Source organism: Scophthalmus maximus, chromosome 3 (assembly GCF_022379125.1).
Source record: "Scophthalmus maximus strain ysfricsl-2021 chromosome 3, ASM2237912v1, whole genome shotgun sequence".
In the NCBI taxonomy this organism is placed as follows: domain Eukaryota; kingdom Metazoa; phylum Chordata; class Actinopteri; order Pleuronectiformes; family Scophthalmidae; genus Scophthalmus; species Scophthalmus maximus.
Genome location: NC_061517.1, coordinates 12,652,829 through 12,672,399, shown reverse-complemented (window position 1 = coordinate 12,672,399; position 19,571 = coordinate 12,652,829). Strand labels below are relative to the sequence as shown.

Sequence of the window (19,571 nt, the reverse complement as noted above, 5' to 3'; positions counted from 1 at the left end):
CCTGAATCCCAGTCTGATGTCAGATATCTATTTTTGGTTTGTTTGCAAAACAAAAAAATGTTAACACAAATGCATGCTTTTGGATGATTTCTTTATTTTTCCAGTGGTGGAAACATCAGTGTAACATCAACCATATTGGCACAGATCCAGGAGTGAAGGAGAGCTAAGGTCAGAAGTTGAGCTGTAATGTTCATTCAAAATAGGGGTAATCTCCAAAACGTGGAAACTTCATGTATGACGGCAAAACACAGGCTGATCAGAGGATAATGTAAACAAGAGGAAAAGAAATCAGGACTCTTAAAGGCCTGTCATGTTTGCATTTGGCCACAAAACATGAAACAAGTGCAATAATTTATGCCCATGCAATTAAAAATAAAGATTTGAACAACCGTCAGTGAGCTTTACGGGCTAAATCCACCATACTCCAGGTATGCTGAAGATGCATTCTCTGTACAGGTCAAACCAACCCTCCCTCCCAACTCAAAATTATGACATTAATGTATATGAAAAACATTGAAAAAAATACCTAAACACAGCTAAACCTTTAGACAATTATTTCATAAATGAAACGTACCTCTATGTCCCAAATTTAAAAGAAAAAATGTCCTCTTTAAAATCTGCTGGAATCAACTGCATAGAAAAACAGTTGTGAGCAGGAGAAAACCTAAAATCTCAATAATAACAGACAAAGACAGTAAGTCCTAATGGATCAGAGGACGCTGCTTTGCAAACTTCAACTTGCAGCGTTTGCACCAGAGCCCGTCAACAGTGTCAACCGAACACTCGGTTGAACATATCTGGGCCTGGATGCATAGAAACTCAGTGGAGTCTTCGCCCATTGTTCTCAGTGAACTGCAGCCTGCTAAATACAGCTGCTGAGTCACTTCACACATTTCAGTCATCGGTCACCATCATCTCTCTCTCTCTTTCTCTCTCTGGGGCTTCAGCAACACACTCCGCTCACGCACATGGTTGTCCCATAAGTCTGTGGAATGGATAACCTCAACAAACGCTACAAAGAAAGGAGTGCATCAACCTGTTTGCTCTCAGATAAGTTAGTGTTTTTATTAGTTTCAATAAATCTGAGGATTAAGAAGATGTTTCATGATCAGAGATATTGTTTCTCTTTGGTTCAATTTAAGCTCCACGTGACAGTATATCAAGCCTTCAGGCTTTTGAGCCAAGCTAGTAGATACAGATTTTTCACGTGGGCGACGAAGCCTGGTAAAGTGAGGTAAGGTGGAGCCACCTGCAAGAGTAAAAACCACATAACCGCGTAAACGTAAAGTGTCAGCCTCTAAACTTTGGAGTCGGCCTTGGCCGGCTTAGGCACAGAGGGAACCGTAGGCACTGGACGTCTCTTTCTCCTCACGGCGGGGTCTGGCTGCCGCGTTTCCTGTGCGGCCACATGTCGGCCAGGTTCCGGGACGGGGCGCCTCTTTTTGACAGAGCGTTCATTTAAGATGCCCCGAGCAAGGCCCTCCATCTCAGGGATGGGGATGTGTATGGCATCAGCCATCTCCCTCTTAGTCACAGACACAAAGTCCCCGTCTCTGGCCTGGGAGGCTAGACCGCCCTCCACGAGAGCCTGGAAGACAGAACAATATGCAGTATTGGTGCTTACGTACAGTAACATTTCTATTCTACCAAACAGACGTGGCGCTCGGGCCTTAATTAAAATGGGTGGACGTTACGTCTAATACTACGCTACTCTCAAAATGTTAGTCTTAAAAATGAATGGATTTTAGAAAAAACCTTTTTGTCTTGCAGTTGCAGTCTCTCATCAGTGGGAGCCACTGCAGCACCCTTACCTCCGGCGTCCTTGTAAGTGTGTAATGCGTCTGCTCTTGAAATCTCGAAAATAAACTGATTGAAACTTCACTGACTGTACTTTAAGGAGAAATAAATGTAGTTCAATTCAGGACTAGCCTACATTTTTGTAGAGGCCAGAGCTGAACAACAAATCTCTATTATCTCTGACAAATGGGACAGTGTGTCATCAGAGCATCATTTCCTGGTGTCAATGAGTTAGTATTTCATTAAAGAGGTGGCCGGTCAGAGACTTACCTCCTGGACGAGCTGGTCAGCTGCAGTGTGGGAGCTCTCACTCTGATTGTCCTCATAGTGAGGGTCGTAAGGGAACTGCAAAGAAAACACATGCATTCATTCAGCCTCTGCATGAGTTGTGGATGAGTTCCCCTAATAAAACATTACCTTTTTTTTGAGTGTTCTCAGTGTGAAGCTCCAGGAGCGCCTGTTGTCTGGACAAGGGTGAACAAAAAGAAAAACAAACATGTATTTTATTAAGGACAATGAAAAGGTATCTACAGAAATCTATTGACAGAAAATTAATTTGCAATTATTTTACCCTTGATAGATTAAATTTTTCCACCTGTGGGAAATTTATTTATTTACTTATTTGACCATTTTCGTACATGTTATAGACCAAAATAATGCAAATTTACTATAATTGAGAAAATAATAAATAAGTAAAATAATTGTAGCCTTAATCCATCTCTTTTAAATCTTCTGAGGTCTTATTTATTTGCCAGATTCCATCCATACGTTATTTTTAAACTTTAATTAGTCATTTTGACCCGTAATACAAAATGCTGACTGCAGCACTGTACACTAAACCCTGTAACAAAACAGCAAAAATATCACTGTATGTGAAGAGGCAGTGGTCTACAACAGACCTCTGGACGAACCCGGCTCTTCATCGTCACCAGAATTGTAAAACTCCTCGGGACTGCCTTCTCTTTCAAATGAAAAGCTGAAAGATAAACACAAATCACCACCCATTCCACATTATCACTCTGAGCACGTGTCATCATGGTAGATCGGCGCCTGTTGGGTACTCACTCTGCGAAGGCGTTGTTGTTCGTGTTGTTCTTAGGGGTTGTGGGGAAAAATTCGGTAGTGGGCACCAGGGCGGAGTCAGGTGGGGACTCAGGCTGGCTGTCAGAGAACTGGAGGGGCCGCTGGCTGGTCACCTGTGGGGACTGAGTGTTGGTGGGCTCAGAGGAGAAGGGGTCCACCCGGTTACCAAACAGACCGTGTGAGCGCTGGAGACACCAAGCAAGACAAACATGCAGGTATAATCCCAAATTAGTGCACATGGTTAATCAATTAGAGAAGTCTATTATATTATAGTATTTTTTTTTCTAGATTATATTATCACCATAAGGAATAATCAGGAAAACATGCCCACTTGTACAGGAAATATGAAAAACTGCGACGAGTTCATTTTGACATTGAGCATTTTTAGAACTTTAAAGGGTTTTGAGCGAACCAAAGGGCAACCACTTTTTATCAATCAAAAATGAAAACTGAAGATGACAACAACAAAAAAATTTAGGTTTGCGTCTTAAACACAACAATGATGGTGCAGTTTTTTGTGCACTTTATTTCAGAATTTGGTTTTCACCTGGTAAATTCCCTCTTCTCCAGCCTCCTCCATCGCCCTGTCCAACTCTTCCTCATTTTGCAGGTCTCCTGAAATTGTCCTGTGCATCTCTGCAGCTGCCTCTTCGTCTATACTCCTCAGACCCGCCTAGAAAAAAACACGGAGGATGTGGAGAAACAAAGAGTTACAGCCACCGCGATCCCAAGGACAGGAAGAAAAGAAAAGATGAAATTGAGTGCAAGTGCAAGAAAAGCAGCAAGTGAGATATACTGTAAGCAGGGCGGGATTGTGAGCTAAGTGCAGTGATGACAATATGACTTTGAACCCATATACTGTCTGCTCACCTGGATCTCTGGGCCTGAGGCGTTCTTCTTCGTGGGCCTGTAGCCGTAGTACTCCTCCTGATGCTTCAAGAATTTGCGCAAATAGTCCTGGAGCAGGAAGGTGGCGTAGAATTTCCCCACAGTTACCTCATCATCTATAACCAGACAAGTAAGAGCGTAATCATCGTGAGAAGTAGTGGATTATTTTGGAAAGGTGAAATCTTACTGATTATATTTATTTAGACTCACCTCCTATCGGGGGGATGACCTGGTCCAACAGTTTCATACTGGTGCGTTTCCAGATTTTCTTTATAATGGCCCTCAGCTCCTCATTGGCCTGCTCAAAATTACCTAGTCAAAACAGTCCCAGAAAATTGCATTGAATCACAGTTTGGAAATCAGGTGGGAGGAAAAACATATATCTGTTCATTGTATTCAATCAGTTACTGATGCTTTGTACCCTCGGTTTTGATCTTGAGAGCAGTTCTGACCAGAGCAAACAGGGTGGCATTGAAGGTGACGGTGCCATCGCTGTTGAGAGGCATGTTCATACCAACCAAACGCTGCAAGACACCAAGACAATTCAGGCACCAGTCACGAATAGAACAATTCAATAAAAGTTCAAATACTTTTGGTATTTTTTTTCCTCAATAGTTTTAGCAACTGACTTAATTCAATGCTTTTATCATTATCATTATCATCATCATCATCAGCATTATTTTAATAATATTATTTTAGGTGAGGAAAGGAAGGCTCGGCGGAGAAGAGGTGAAACGCAGGAGGGCTTTGACTTTGGATACCATGTATAACTCCTTTAAATAAAATGTATAATTAAAAATAACATTGTAAGACATCTATAAAGTAATATGAATATTCTTTTGACCCTGTTTATGATTGTACGTACCTTGCACGCAGCGCGATGAGGACAGAACTTGCCGAAGCCCAGTGGAGGCTGGATGCGTCGCAGCAGTGTCACCACATCCAGATGTTTGATTCTCCCGCTGTTCGATCAAGAGGAACATGTTATAAGGTGGCACCCACCTTAATCTGACCAAATCAATGGGGTTAATTAACATGTAGAAATTAAATTGTGGATCTCATCTGAATTCTGGCTTACGTGGCTTCAGGGTCATATTCAGCCCAGATCTTCTTAAACTCATCCAGATGATGAGGACCAAGGAGTGACCAATCACGGGTCAGGTAGTCAAAGTTGTCCATGATGACAGCTACAAACAGGTTGAGGATCTGAAGAAGGTAGAAACAAAATACCTTTATTTATACTGTTTCAACATGTCTGGGATGGAGAGGAGCTTTTTCATCATAGGATAACAGCTCAAATATAACAATAAATACTAATGCAGCGTTAAAGATAACTGTTGAGTTTTCGTCTGTTCCTCACCAAGAAGGCGCAGAGACAGTAGAAGCTAAGGAAGTAGAAAACAGCGAAGTTTGACCCGCAGGTGTTCTCCTCTCCTGGCAGGAAGTCAGACTTGGGGTCACACTTCTTCCCATACATCGAAGCCATCATGACCTCCTGCCAACCCTCTCCAGTTGCACATCTGGACACATAAATGCACAACAACAATGGTGAGATCTTGGCTTTTTTTGATTCCGAAAACAATGAGCTTTGAGGCGCATCCCTGCCCACAGACTCACCGGAATAGCATCAGAACAGCCTGAGGGAATGTCTGGAAGTTGTTGTTGCGGTTGATTTGGGTGCCGTCCACTAAGGCTACTTTTCCAAAGATCTGAAGGGACGTTACAATCCCAGACAAAATTAGTGTACCGGTGTCAAATGGAGATACTTGTCTCAGTGCCATTTGATCAGAAAATCTAAAGAGGTTGAAGACAGTACCTGCATCCCGATGACAGCGTAGATAAAGAACAGCATCACGATGAGCAGAGCTACGTGAGGGAGAGCCTGTGGACACAAAACAAAATGATCTTTTTGTTGGAGGACGAGAATAACAATGAAAATGATGACAATGAGTGTGACAGACCTGGAAGGACTTGATGAAGGTCCAAAGCAGGTTACGGATGCCCTCCGAACGGTTCAGCAGTTTGACCAGACGCATGACACGGAAGAGTCGGAAGAACGTGATGGAAACCGAGGCGTTTTCAGAGGCCTGCGGACGGAAGAAACATGAAGCACATGAAGAAAAGAAAACAATAAAAACATCGCTGGGTTTTAATACCGGGACAGTTTAGGCTTACCGCAATGACTTGCAAAGGATTCGTCTCCTGCACAAAGAAGATGTAAAGATGACATACTGTACTTTTCACAACTTATGTATGATATAAGTTATGATGCCATTAATAAGAAGCATATATCAGACATAGCATGTATCAATGGTTTAACAGTGTTAAGGTATCATTTACAAATTCCAAATAGGGTTAATATTAAACATGATTGTTCCACCTTTCATGAGTTACAAAGCCTCCCGGTCTTAGTTGCTGAAAACTAGAAAAAAAACTTGTAACTCATGCGAAATAAACAAAATACACACACTATGCTGTCATAAATATTAACAGTTCTCACTCATTCAGCCATCATTAATACTGATTACAAAAAATGCGTTGAGATGTCGCCCTATTTGTATAGAGAGTAGGAGCCAGACTGCAACACAATATGGCAAACAACTTGAGGTCTTACTGTATCTGACATATGAGACAGACAGTAGAAACAAAGATGCTTCACCGGCAGATCGATCCACAAACTGTTCAGTACAGTATCACAACCGTTTAGTAGAGAACACAGTGGAGTGCTCAAACACAGCAAGGCTCATGCAGCAGTGCAGTGCAGTGCAGTGCAGTGCAGATCAGATATTTACAGCACAGCCATGGAGACAGTACAGTCCTCCACTGGAGGCCAGGGCAGTCTGTGGAGGATAGACAGGTGAGGAGTGGGATGCATGGAGGGCAGAGGGGTTGGTGGGGATAGAAAAAAAGGGGGTGGGAGAGTAAGACAATGTGAAATAAGTCCCAGGTGGAGGAAACCAGGTGGACAAAAACAATGAGGATTATGCAGTGAAACAGCGACAAGATAAAACTGTGACTCGTCAGAAGAAACACGTCTTGTTTGTGTGGCATTCCCTCATAGAACAACACTGAAACCCTTAATTGATATGGTGCTCTTTTTTAAATGCCCAAACAACATATACAACAACATATTAGATCAGTGAACTTATTGTAATGAATAAAAAAATGTTTAGATGCTTTTGTGATGGAAATGCGAAGAACATCTGAGGTTGCGTAAGCCACAGAGGAGGTTGTGAGTGGAGGGGATGAGGTAGAAATGGTCCTGGAACAGTACTGACCATGTCCTGTGAGCTAGTGCTGCTGGCACCAATCAGCTGTTGGGCCACGATTATATACTTCTGGGTCAGAGCATTGAATAAATACATTCAGTCAATTTCAATTCAAACCATACTATTGACTGGGAACGTCTCATTACGACAACACAAGGGACTTTCATGTACAGCACCTGTAGTGAGAATCTGGAGTTCATTAGAATAGATTAAATAATATTTTCTTTCTTATTCGCACTCACATCGACTTCACTCAAGATGACGTCCACGACGCTGCCGATGACAATGATGAAATCAAAGACGTTCCAGGGGTCTCCGAAGTAGCCCTGTGCAGAGAGGCAAATCACTGATGAGACAGTAGGACACCGGATTGAGTGGATGAGCATTTGAAGGACAGACGTCAGTGTGTCATTGAGTGCCTACTCTCGCTTTGAAGGCCATGAGCTTGAGAATCATCTCCACAGTGAAGAGCACAGTGAAGATCATGTTCAGAGTGTCCGACAGCTTGGTCACATGGTCTGACTGGTTACAGTGCTGTTCAAAAGGGAAAGCAAATATTAATCTTTACGTGTTGCAGCTACTAACTAACATAGAATGATTGCAGAATGTCATTGGTACATGGGAATATGTGGTATCACTTTTTTTTCCAACTGAGCCATGCCCAATTTAAACCAGACAGAAATGGGAAAAAATAACGTTATTAATAATATCCATTATCTATCTATCATTGAAATGTTGATAGAGAACAACGTGACCTTGATTCACATACCTGCATCCCCAGACACAAGGTGTTGAGCATGATTAGGAGGAACATGAGATACTCAAAGTAGCAGGAGGTGACGATGTACCAGACCCTGTACTGGTAGGGGTTTTTGGGGATGTAACACCTCAGAGGACGAGCCTTCAGGGCGTACTGCACACATTGACGCTGAAGGGAGGGGCATCACACAAAAGAAAGATGTTTTAGATTTCACTGATCAAGAATAGACTCTATCAATGTCCAAAGCTTCATCGCTGAGTGTCTTATTGTACCTGGTTCTTGTCCAGCTCACAGTTCTTATACTCCTGCTCGCCCTGCTCCTGGAAAGTGACGATGACGAAGCCCACAAAGATGTTCATCATGAAAAAGGCAATGAGGATGATGTAGATGATGAAGAAGATGGACACGTCTACGCGGTTGTTGAAGACAGGTCCCATGTCTTCTTCATCTGAATCAATGGCTCTGTATAACAGTCTGGGAACACATGGCGAGGAAGTAAGCAGGACAAAGATCAAAAATTAGAGACACAATCAGGGTCATTTGTGGAGATGGAATATATAATTCATGGGATTACAAAGGATATATTGCCTCTTTTACAATCTCTGGCTCGAGACAATGGAATTACTTCTATCCCAATATCCACGTAATGAGATATCCTGTCTTCTAACTCAATCAAAACAATCCTATCAAGGACACAATTAGTCAAATCAAAATGTAAGCAGTGCTTACTTTGGCCAGCCCTCAAATGTGGAAATAGTGAAGAGAGCCAGCATGCCATAGAACACATTGTCGAAGTTGAAGTCATTGTTGAGCCACTCTCTCTTAGCCACCACGGTGTCTTGCAGGGAATTCTCCATGTGCTTCAAGAAGGATCCCCTGGGAGCAGACACAGCCAATGGTCACTCTAAAATAGCATTATGCATTTTGATGGAATATTAATATCTGAAACATCTCCGCCTTACTGGCATTCCTCCTCTGTCATTTTGGACGCGTCTGTGCAGCTGTAGAATTTTCCCTGAGAGGCAAAGTATTAGCGATTCATTTATTACATATGCAGCGTGACTTTTGACATTTTCATACCGCAAGTGGTGTCAAATCCTACCTTAAAGAGTTGCACTCCAATACAGGAAAACATGAAATTCAACAGCATGGTGACCAGGACAATGTTGCCGATGGTTTTGATGGCCACAAACACGCACTGGACCACATGCTGTAGAACAGACAAACAATGATCACAAGTCAGGTGCAGGTTTCTGAAAATACACAGTGAGCAAATACAATTACTTGATTAGGTACTTGCATTTTCTGCTACTTTTTAATTTGGCTTCACTACAATTCAAAGGAAAATCTTGTACTTTTTACTACATAGTATTAATCTCAACACACTGTACTTTTCAGTTGAAGATCTTATATAAAAAAAACTTTGATGAACAAAAAAGGTTATAAAGGATTATTAACGGCTCATGACCCCCAGTTTCTATTTGAGGTTGTTCACAGAGACATTTCCTTCTAAACCTCTCAGAAGGTTTGTTTAAATATTTAGAGGTGCAATATTTCACCAAAAAAAAAAAAAATCTTTCCAATCCCTGTAACTATCCCATGACCCCTTTGATGGTTAGTCCCCACTAGACTAAAGAAGCTAATGGAAGGTACGGTAGGTAAACTTCATCTTAAGAAGCTACAGCTTTAAAACACAACTAATGAGTAATGTATCTGTATTAACAATCTAGTAATGTCATGAGATGAAATGTCAATTGTATCTACTGGAAATTGAGTATGTTCTCATTATTGTATTGGTACTTAAACATGAGTGAAGGGTCTGAAAAGCTTTTTCCACATGGGAAACATTTTCCCATCGGAATTATTCATGCATGTGTTGTACCTTTAAACCTTTAGCTCTATTGATGGCCCTGAGAGGCCTCAGCACCCTCAACACCCTGAGAATCTTCACCACAGAGATGGCACTGGATCTGCCCAGAACACACGGCAAAAAAAGCAAGTCTTGATATGCATGTCTGGAAAAAACTGAACAACTGTAATGTAGAGAAAGAAAATAACAATGGGAAAGTTCCATATCTTGCGTAGTCACTCACTCCATTCCCATAGAGAGCAGGGAGACTGTGACCACAATCAGATCCAGGATGTTGAAGGAGTTACGGCAGAAGGAGCCTTCGTGCATGAAGGCTCCGTACACTGTCATCTGTCGGTCACATATATCAAAGTTACCCACAGAATGCTGAAGCATTAAATGTCAAGATGAACTTATTTTCACCTTTCTAATTGGTATCTTGACTACCAAAATTAGCCATACAGAACGATTAAAAATATACGGAACACGATTCTCAGTTGTCTTTACCTTTAGTACAATCTCAATGGTGAACACAGTTGTGAAGACAATGTCAGCATAGGCCAAGATCTGGAAGAAAGACACAGAGAGAGTCATGTTATCAAATGTTCTTTCTGCAGTTCCTGTCCGTTGTGTAACGCTCGACCCGACCGTCACCTGGTTCCTGTAGGACTTAGGATCGATGGGGTCCTCAGCTGCTAGGGAGATGGAGGAGAGCAGGATGAACAGGAGGATTAAGTTGGTGAAGGACGAGGCGTTGATTATCTTGTAGCAAAACTTGCGGAACCTGGGCACCAGTGGATAGTCAAACGCACACACACAGACACATACATATCGTTAATTGTAATGTTAAATACATTTTCAGGTTGGTATTATGTGCAAGGACAGTCGGGTTCTCACTTGTTCTGAGGGCCAAAGATGAAGAAGGAGCTGGCTTCAGGCAATGGAACAGCTTCTTCCTTCAGCTGCAGGTCGGCCATCGGTCGGGGCCGAGGGCTGATGGGGATTTCCGGCTCTTCCTCCTCGTCATCACCTGCCATGTGGAAGAGAGCAGGCACAAAATTCTGTAGCGTAATGTCACATCTACCACTATTTACTAGTCTATTAGTGATACTCATGTAACAGCATCAGAGAGAATATAGAGAGAGAAAAGCAAACATCCAGAAAATTGAATTAATACTCATGAGTTTTAATTGAGTGGAAATATATGCTAGATATATAAGTTATACTACCTATACTGAATCACATAGAAGGCTTTATATGGAGTCGTGTGGAAATAGCCTGACTTTAGACTCTGCTATAAACTAAGCTCAGGGAATTGGCTGAGTCTAATAATAATGAGGGGTTACTATACTTGTACTGTAACACAGCCAAGACAGCAGCGCTGGTTAAGAGCCAGTGAAATGAATACAAATTCCTGCAACCAGTGAACTCCTTCTGCTACAATGGTCAATGCTGAAAGAAAATGGTTTGAGATGCAAGAAATGCAGAGGCTTAGTTTTAGTATTACCTGGGAAGTCGGCAGGTGGGAATGGATCTTTCACTTCATTGACATTGGACTCAAACTCATCAATTTTGAGCTGGAAAACACACACACACACACACACACAGATTTACAGTACACATGTTTATATACCTAGTGTATGTATAGAATCTTATACTTTAAATGAATATGCTAGTGTTTAAGAGTAATATAATACCAGAAAAAAATCACTAACCTTGGCTGTGGTGGGCATGCCCTCTATCTTGGCCCTCTGCTCTGCAAGTTTCTTGGCCATCCTCTCCCTCTCCTCATCGGTCTTGTCCGGCATTTTGGACCTGAAAGGTATGATGGGAAAGGAAAAGAATAAATGCCAACATGAGCAGATGGAGCAGATCATCTCCCCCACGTTAAACCTCCTTTATTCACCTTAGTAGCTTCCTTCTCATCTTCTCCTCTGCCTTTTCTTTCTGAGCTGAAGTCAGACTCTCAGCCTCTGCCAGGTTGTCGACGGCGATTGCCAAGAAGACATTGAGGAGGATATCTCATTGTACCGAGTTAAGGAAAACAAAACCCTGGGATTTGTGTTGACATCATTGTTATGTATGCACATTTTAAATATCACATTACATCGTGAAGGATACAGTTTCCACAGACAAAGAGGATGATGAAGTAGATGGCAACCAGGATGCCAGGGATGACTGGCCCTCCATAGGCCATGATGCCGTTATACATGATGGTAGTCCAGTCTTCTCCTGTTAGAATCTGAGGAACAGTCAGTGGTTAAAATGTAGACTTTCCACTACAAACTATGAATCACAAATATCAGGTAAGGTTTCACAAATCAAAGCAAACTTTAGTAATAGTTTAAAAATTAGCATCTAGCCCCACCTGAAACACACTGATGAGGGCTTGGGGGAAATTATCAAAGTTGCTGCGTCTGGGTCTGTGGTCGGTAAAGTTGAATTTCCCTCCAAAGACCTGCATGCCGAGGAGCGAAAAGATGACGATGAAGAGGAAGAGGAGGAGGAGCAGGGAGGCAATGGAGCGGATGGAGTTGAGGAGGGAGGCCACAAGATTACTTAGAGAGGTCCAGTACCTGCAAATCAGTTGAGGGAGGAGTTGTTGAATTACAATAAATAACACAACAGCTGTAAAATTCAATTCAGCATGATGCTTTCAGGGTACTGGACTCACTTTGTGACTTTGAGGATCCTCAGCAGCCGAATACACCTGAGTACAGAGAAACCGAGAGGAGCCACGGATCCTGCAGACAACATGATCATCTCCAGGATACCGCAGAGCACCACGAAGAAGTCAAAACGGTTGAACAGAGACATGAAATATGCTCGAGGACCCAGAGCATACATCTTCAAAAACATCTCAATGATAAACAGCACCAGCAGTACACGGCTGGCAACATCTGTTGGGGTAAGAGGGGAAAGAGGCGAATGGATGAAGCTGGGAGGAATATGATTGATGTAAAAAGGATATTAATGATAATATCTATCAATCATTGTAACCTTGTAGGGAAGTGAGCATGTCAGGCTGGTGGTGGTGCTCTGTCGCTATGGTCAGGGTGTTGAGGAAAACAAGGAACATCACCACCCAGTAAAAGCTCTTGGTTTTCACATACACCAGGCACTTCATCCTGAAGAAACGATTCCAGCGACGGCCCAGGCGGCTATATACAAAAATAATCTTGGCTTACAGTGACAAGCCGCTGTGGATATTCCATATCAACATTTACACATTTACAAAACAGCTGACTCACTAATAGTAGATGATTCGACTCTTGCCTTCCAGGTCATGCAGGCTGTCTGTGTCAGAGTCACCACTGGTCAAAGGCAGCAGTCCTGACGAGAGAGAATAACAGTTTGACCTCAACAGTATCACTGCATGGGATGGGTGCTGAGCTGGTTTTTTAGTACTGACCTTTTCCCTCTCTGTCAGCATCCAGGACTTCAGCGTGAGTGATCCACTCCATGTAGCCGTGGAGGTCTTCATCCAGCTGCTGACGCTCTCGCAATTTCTGAAACTCTCCACGCGACCTTGCCTTTTCTCTCTCTTTGGTGAACTCTCTGGTTGGAGAGAGGAAGAAAAGTACATCAGCAAATGTGATTATTTTTTAGTTTGTTTGTGTCAAGAAGCAAAACACGGACAGCAGGAATTATCAAAGCCGTCTTACCCACTGAGCACACCCAGAACCAGATTGAGCACGAAGAAGGAACCGATCAGAATGAGGGGAACAAAGTAGAGCCAGGGCCATTCGTTTCCTATGGCATCATTTACCTGAAAGACAAACACTGTCATCTGTTACGCTTCTGAAAAGAAATACCTAAATTCCAGAGGCGTCGGTGGTTAGAACACAAATTCTCCCAATATTGAAACTGAGAAACAAGTGAGACAATGTTCAAGCAGTCACTGACCCAGTAGAGCACTTTGGTCCATCCCTCCATGGTGATACACTGGTAGACAGTCAGCATGGCAAAGCCAATGTTATCAAAGTGGGTGATGCCATTGTTGGGACCCTCCCAGCCTGGTCGACACTCAGAGCCGTTGATCAGGCAACGGCGTCCGTTACCAGCCTGAGCACAGGGAGCCGGCAGCTCATCCTCTGCCGTGGCATAGAGAACTGTGGGCCACGGATAAAAAGAGATGAATATAACATCACGTGAATACCCAACTTCAACTGCATCTGATTGTGGCCTTCATACATACTTGTGTCAGTATAATAGCAGGTCTTGTGCATTTTGCACTTGAAGAGCTCCAGTCCCATGATGGCATAGATGGTGACCAGTAAAAAGACAAGCAGGGCGATGTGCAGCAGAGGCAGCATGGCCTTGAGGATGGAGTTCATCACCACCTGCAGGCCTGAAGGAGAACAGTAAAACCAGATCATCACAATGCTGTAGAATACAGACAAACATTGATTCAATATGGGTTTAACACTATAAAACAGCAACACGGTTTATGTGGATCAAATCACAGGCTCTTACTGGGGACTCCAGAGACAAGGCGTAAGGGTCGGAGTACTCTGAAGGCTCTCAGTGCCTTCATGTCAAAGCCCCCACCCTTCTCCACTGGCATGTCGGCTATCATATGGATCGTATCCACAGCAAAGGTGAAGAGTCTGCCAGACAAAGAGATAATATAAGCACCTACAGTACCCCAACAAAATGTTGCTTTGAAGATGAGCTGTATTAATTAATTTCAAAACAAAATTAAGATATAACATTTTCCGCTTTGTCAAAGGAAGTTACAGTGATACAAGGAAAAACTGTCCTTGGGCAAAGGCGATATCCACCTGCAGCGCACAGCTCATCTTACCCCATGAAGACGATGACAAAGTCCAATATGTTCCAACAGTTCCGTAAATAGGCGCCTTCGTGGAAGACTAACCCATACGCCACTATCTTCAGAAAGCACTCTAACGTGAAGATTATAAGGAAGATGTACTCCAAACTCTCCTGCAAAAAGACAAGCACAAACCAGGATATTATATTTTGTAAAGCTCACGACACTCGGGTTCAATTCTCTGGAAAGATTGCAGAAAATTACATATTTGGCTTTAAGCACCTGTTATGGAGCTGAGCAATACATGTTGCTGGTGTTAGATGTGTGTCAGTCAAATCCCTACTAACAAACCACTACATCCTTGTGTATAACTGCTTATTTTTCGTTTATCAATAATTTGCCCTTTAAATTGATTTCTGCAGTTGCTTTTGCGTGATTATTTTTGACAATATTCAATCACACGAGATCGCTGTAAATGAGAGCCACCTCAACGAGCTTCTCGAGTTTAAGCAAAGGTTGAATTTAAAATAGAGATGAACTCATTAGCTCTGATAACCTGTCATGACCTCAGACAGCTTTAACAAATGTGGCCCGTGAGTCGGTGATGAATGGAACAATTGTAGCCACAATTTATCAAGTGAGAGCTTTGAGACAGAGAGAGTCTGACACAGAGCAAACAGTTTACCGGATTTGAAATACTTTATTCAGAAGTGGGGAACGGATAAATGTCAGGACTGTTGAATAAAACATCTGCTGGCAGTTCTGGCTTGCATCTGTGTCTTTATAATCGGTGATGATATTTTTGAGTAAACACGGCTTCCCTCAGGTGCTGAATCATTTCTGCGACATGTCAGACTAGTATTATTTGGTGGCACACACACAAATCAACTTGCAATTGTCATCCAAATTTTTTTTTCTTTTCTTCTTTATTGTTGATGTAAATATAAATGTAGAGGAAATTACATGGGAACAGTCAAATAAGACTCATGGGGAATTTAGCCCCAGCAGAGTTCATTTGAGGAACACTAAATTATATATGACATGTTTATTTCCCTTTGATCCTTTTACACAAATCGGGTCAATAATGTTTGGCTGAAACACCCAACAACAGCCCCCCAAGCCTCTGATCAATAAGAACCTCCAAGGAGACACACTGACAATGATACATATAAACTCAAGATGTTTTATAATTATAGAATTATAGAAAGAGCTACTGAGTGTGTAGTATGAGTGTGGTTACGTGAGACAATATTTGTGCATTCTCCTGTATCCACGCTGACGTGTCTGGGCCGACCTACTTCTAACAGTACCAGGGGGGTGGGATAGGGCCAGGGGTGGGGGGTGGTGGATGGGTTGACTAGCTCCTCTTACATCGCTCACCTCGGAAGAATGGCACACGCAAAAGTAAGAAGGATTTTGGAGCAGGTTGGTAGGAGGGCCAAAGTAAAGGGGTGAATTTTAGGTCCAGTTACCTGATAACTTGACGAATCTGGCTGTGATGTAGGTCAACCGGTTGTTTGCCAACAAGATTTATTTTGCCTTTGACCTAGTGATTTGTGGCGTTTATTGAATGCATGGAGGATTTTATGTGACGGCTGGCTACGGGTGCTGTACAATGACATTTGAACTGGATGTCAGAGATCCACAAATCAAGACTCTCACTATAAGGCCCATCAATATCATGACGCCCATGTAAATACAATGTTAAATACATTAGGGATAAGTACACTGTGGAGCAAACATTCCTCTTATGGTCACAAAGACACTTTCACTATAACCAAATGAATGAATTAAATGAATTGGTTGTATTGTTCAGTCTCAGACCTGTGAAACATTGTCCGCAGGCTCCCAGCAGTATAAACACACTTCTGAGGTTCAAATATGATAAAGTAGTATCCTGGGGTTAACCCTCCCCCTGCTAGTTTAGATAACTATGCCTGTATTGAAGAATACATGTTTCTATAACTATTGTAAAACAAAAAAAAGAAGCCATATGAACCACCAACTCAGATATAATGAGTTCAGGTTTGAGTTTCATGGAGGTGAAAACTACACACATGAGGTACATGAATTCAGGCAGGTTCTGGTCAGAGAAGGATGAACTGATCCCAGTTTAGGGGTACATGACCCATGTCTCATGACAAGTCCCTATGGAGACACAGATGGGACTCCAAATAAAGAACTGAGTTTTGTCTAGAGGCTTTTAAAGTGAGTTGGCACTCAGACCAGTGACCAGTTGAAACACCAAGCAGCCTCATTTTACTGGATTAAACTCGAGTAAATTGTTGAACCTAGCTGCACAGTTATCTTCTGGTCATGGTGAAAAACTGGATTCGTCAGAAAACCAAGAGACCAGGAGTTTCCTTTACCACATCCAGCATGTCATTATACAAACACAAACCACTTGGGATCCACCAGATCCTGAAGAAATGCAGTACAGTAAAGGCGAAAGGGACACACTCATACTCACCAATCTTGTGTTGGTGTTGTTACTATCCTCTTCAGGCATGGGCAGGAACACAGCCAGAGCAATACAGTTAGCAAAGATGGTCAATAAGATGATGATCTCAAATGTTCTGGATGGGGGATGGTCAGGATAATAACAATAACACAAGAGCAGGACTGGTAAAAACCCAGTTAACTCCAAAAGGAAATATTGCAAAAATGGATACAATTTACAGGGAATAACTCATGACACTAATATTTGAGTGGCATTTTTTGAAAATAATTGGCCCGTTACTTTATTCGTGTGGCTTCTTCTGTACTTTCTTGTGATGTAATGTAACAAAACAACTCTGCAGCTCTGCCGACACTGATCGGTGCCTCTAAATGCTGCTTGAAACATCATCCCTACACTGGCCCGTCGGGCAGCCGGCATGGCAGAGCAACCGCAGCACATGTAATCTTGTCTGCTGTGCTGCTTCATTCTCGCCCATAGGGGGCGCTCCAAGAAAATTCCCCTGCCAGGTCAGCATCATGTCTCTCTGTGATGCCGACCAACAGCTGCAGAGCCCAAGAATATGACCAAACCATTTTAACACCGACTACTCATCAGGAATAAAAGTGTTATCGTTTGAGGTGTCTATTGATTCTTTAGGTCTGTGAGCAGTGATTTGTTTTCTTTTTAAAAACATTAAGTTGCACCTACAGAGTTTTAGTCATATTGGGTAATTTTGCTCTAATTACAGCACCCATGTCCTGTGTGACTGGATCACATACCAATGTGATTAATCTGCTGCAGTAAAAAGCCCATGACCTGGTCGAGCATATCAATGCAACTGTTCAGAAACTATTTACACCATAATGATGAGTTACAGTGCACATTCACTGATACACTCTATACGTCTATATATATACATACTATTTGAAATGTGAACATAAGAATGGATAATATGTTTCATACAGGAATGGACATCAGGCTAAAAGCAGGACAACCCCCACAGGGGCCTTAACATCACTCAGTAACCTGCCTTGTGTTCCTGTTATCGGGGCCAGCAGAGCCCAAACGATTTCCACATTAAGATCAGAATGTCGGCCGGTCAGGACGCTATAAAGAGGCTGCTTCATTTATGTTTTATGTATGCTAAAATGTAAGTAGATTAGTTTAGGAAGCTTTACTGTTGAAAATATGAGGTCTACAGAATTGACTTTAGCACAGGGGGTGGCCAAATACATTACAACAGTCTTAACACATCAGTGACTGCCTTAACAGAGATTTGGCCTCCCAGGCTTATCGCAGGTGAACCACACAACTGATAATTCACTGCCATGCAGACACATATTTTCTGTGTATCCGCACTGTCAGTGATCTTAACCACAGGAAGGCATACAATATCTCAATCTTACATACTGTATATTCATTAAGATTACATTTCATTACTCAAAAGTAGCTTTTCTGTAGCAGGATTGACTAAGCATTTTATATTTAAACATATTTTTGAAGGGAATGCTCACTCTGTGTATGCGTGTGTGTGGTCTAGGTATTATTCATCTTGTGGGGACCTGAATCTATTAACAGTTTCATTTTGGGGACAAAAAGCAAGACCCATAATGTAAATCTTTAAAATTTAAGAGGAAACAAATATCATAAGGTCAGGGTTAGGTAAAGAGAGAGTGTGTGTGTGTGTGTGTGTGTAAGATTTTAAGGATACTTCCACTCTACGATGTTGATGCAGGCCTTGCGAAAGGGATTCTTGAGGGTGAAGAGGAAGAGGGTTCTTGCAGGTCGAGGGTTGCCCCCTGTGGCCTGTAGCTTCTTCAGCTTCTCCCTCTGCTTCCTCTTCAGCTCCTCTTCATTCATGATGACCGGCTTGGCCGCCTCTGCGTTGGCCGCCATCTTGATGCTTCCACCTGAGGTAAACTCCCACTCCACGAGAAGTTAGTCCTTTCAACTGTATAATCCCAAAGCGAGGCACGCTATAGACTCCCTGTTGCGAAGGCACGTGGAGTCCTGGCCTGCTGATCCTGTGTTCACTCCTCCGCCAACCTCTCTCCCCCTCTTCTCCTCTCCCTATGACTTCGTCTCCCTCACAGGCGTCTCCTCCTGGCTGAGGGCCTCTGACAGAAAAAGCCCCCCCCCAGGCAGGGAAAAATAACAGGGGCCCAGAGTTGCTGGAGGAGCAGTTGGCCCTGCTGTAGTTTAAATTTAGACTGTGAACCACTGACACAGGCCATGCTTGGGGATGGTTATGAGGGTGGGGTGGGTAGAAGGTGGAAGAAGGGAGTAGACAGGATCAAGGGGGGTTGGGGCAGGGCAGCAGTGGCAGACAAGAGCACAAAGGCGGGGAGAGACCGTTTGGGGGGTTTTGCAGGGGCAGAATATCCCCACCAGCCTTCAGAAGCTGCTCTCCATTTCAAAACAACAACTGCATACAAATACATTATTGTGTGTTATAATCTATTTAACGTCTATATGGGGAGTAAGTGTTACCAATATGGGGGAATTAATAGAAAATGCAAGCAATTATAACAAATTAGCTGTTCAAAAATGTGTTTCTTTGGATAAAAAAAATGCTATCATGATGCAATTTAAATGTATGTATATAATAAATGACCCCCCAGCCCACAGGAAATGAGTCTGAATGTGGTTTTGGGAATAAAATATTTATGTTGCTTACTTCTTTTTAAACTGGACGCAATCGTCAGCATGTC

At 42.6% G+C, this 19,571-nt stretch overlaps 1 protein-coding gene across 2 annotated transcripts; it reads right to left on the bottom strand.

Annotated features, from left to right (window-relative positions):
* Positions 1 to 74: 74 nt before the first annotated feature.
* Positions 75 to 19,048, bottom strand: LOC118316289 (dihydropyridine-sensitive L-type skeletal muscle calcium channel subunit alpha-1). Of its 2 annotated transcripts, XM_035643951.2 has the most exons (45): positions 18,572 to 19,047; positions 16,891 to 16,996; positions 14,454 to 14,593; positions 14,123 to 14,256; positions 13,845 to 13,997; positions 13,553 to 13,758; positions 13,312 to 13,415; positions 13,059 to 13,204; positions 12,898 to 12,979; positions 12,647 to 12,807; positions 12,321 to 12,546; positions 12,015 to 12,222; positions 11,768 to 11,888; positions 11,553 to 11,667; positions 11,362 to 11,461; positions 11,154 to 11,223; positions 10,544 to 10,676; positions 10,301 to 10,430; positions 10,154 to 10,213; positions 9,891 to 9,997; positions 9,680 to 9,767; positions 8,900 to 9,007; positions 8,760 to 8,812; positions 8,527 to 8,673; positions 8,070 to 8,271; positions 7,807 to 7,965; positions 7,461 to 7,571; positions 7,280 to 7,363; positions 6,561 to 6,608; positions 5,944 to 5,970; positions 5,730 to 5,855; positions 5,585 to 5,650; positions 5,386 to 5,477; positions 5,129 to 5,288; positions 4,847 to 4,974; positions 4,634 to 4,730; positions 4,190 to 4,292; positions 3,979 to 4,080; positions 3,751 to 3,884; positions 3,428 to 3,553; positions 2,863 to 3,065; positions 2,697 to 2,773; positions 2,215 to 2,261; positions 2,068 to 2,142; positions 75 to 1,588 (listed from the first exon to the last, which is right to left on the bottom strand). In XM_035643951.2, exons 1-45 carry the CDS (start codon positions 18,754 to 18,756, stop codon positions 1,298 to 1,300), a joined length of 5,541 nt encoding a protein of 1,846 aa, XP_035499844.2. In that variant the 5' UTR covers positions 18,757 to 19,047; the 3' UTR covers positions 75 to 1,297. The 2 variants fall into 2 exon arrangements, with proteins under 2 accessions (XP_035499844.2, XP_035499843.2); XM_035643950.2 differs by having other exon boundaries at positions 10,154 to 10,430; positions 18,572 to 19,048.
* Between the last annotated feature and the right edge of the window lie 523 nt (positions 19,049 to 19,571).

What these genes read in the sequence shown, in the direction of transcription:
- LOC118316289 (XM_035643950.2), bottom strand. Translation starts at nt 18,756, where the DNA reads ATGGCGGCCAACGCAGAGGCGGCCAAGCCGGTCATCATGAATGAAGAG. An exon ending in CCCTCATCAGTGTGTTTCAG is followed by an intron (nt 11,889 to 12,014) that starts GTGGGGCTAGAT and finishes ACTGTTCCTCAG; the next exon opens with ATTCTAACAGGAGAAGACTG. An exon ending in ACTGTCTCCATGGCTGTGCT is followed by an intron (nt 5,971 to 6,560) that starts GTAAATATCTGA and finishes TTCTTTGTGCAG; the next exon opens with GAGACGAATCCTTTGCAAGT.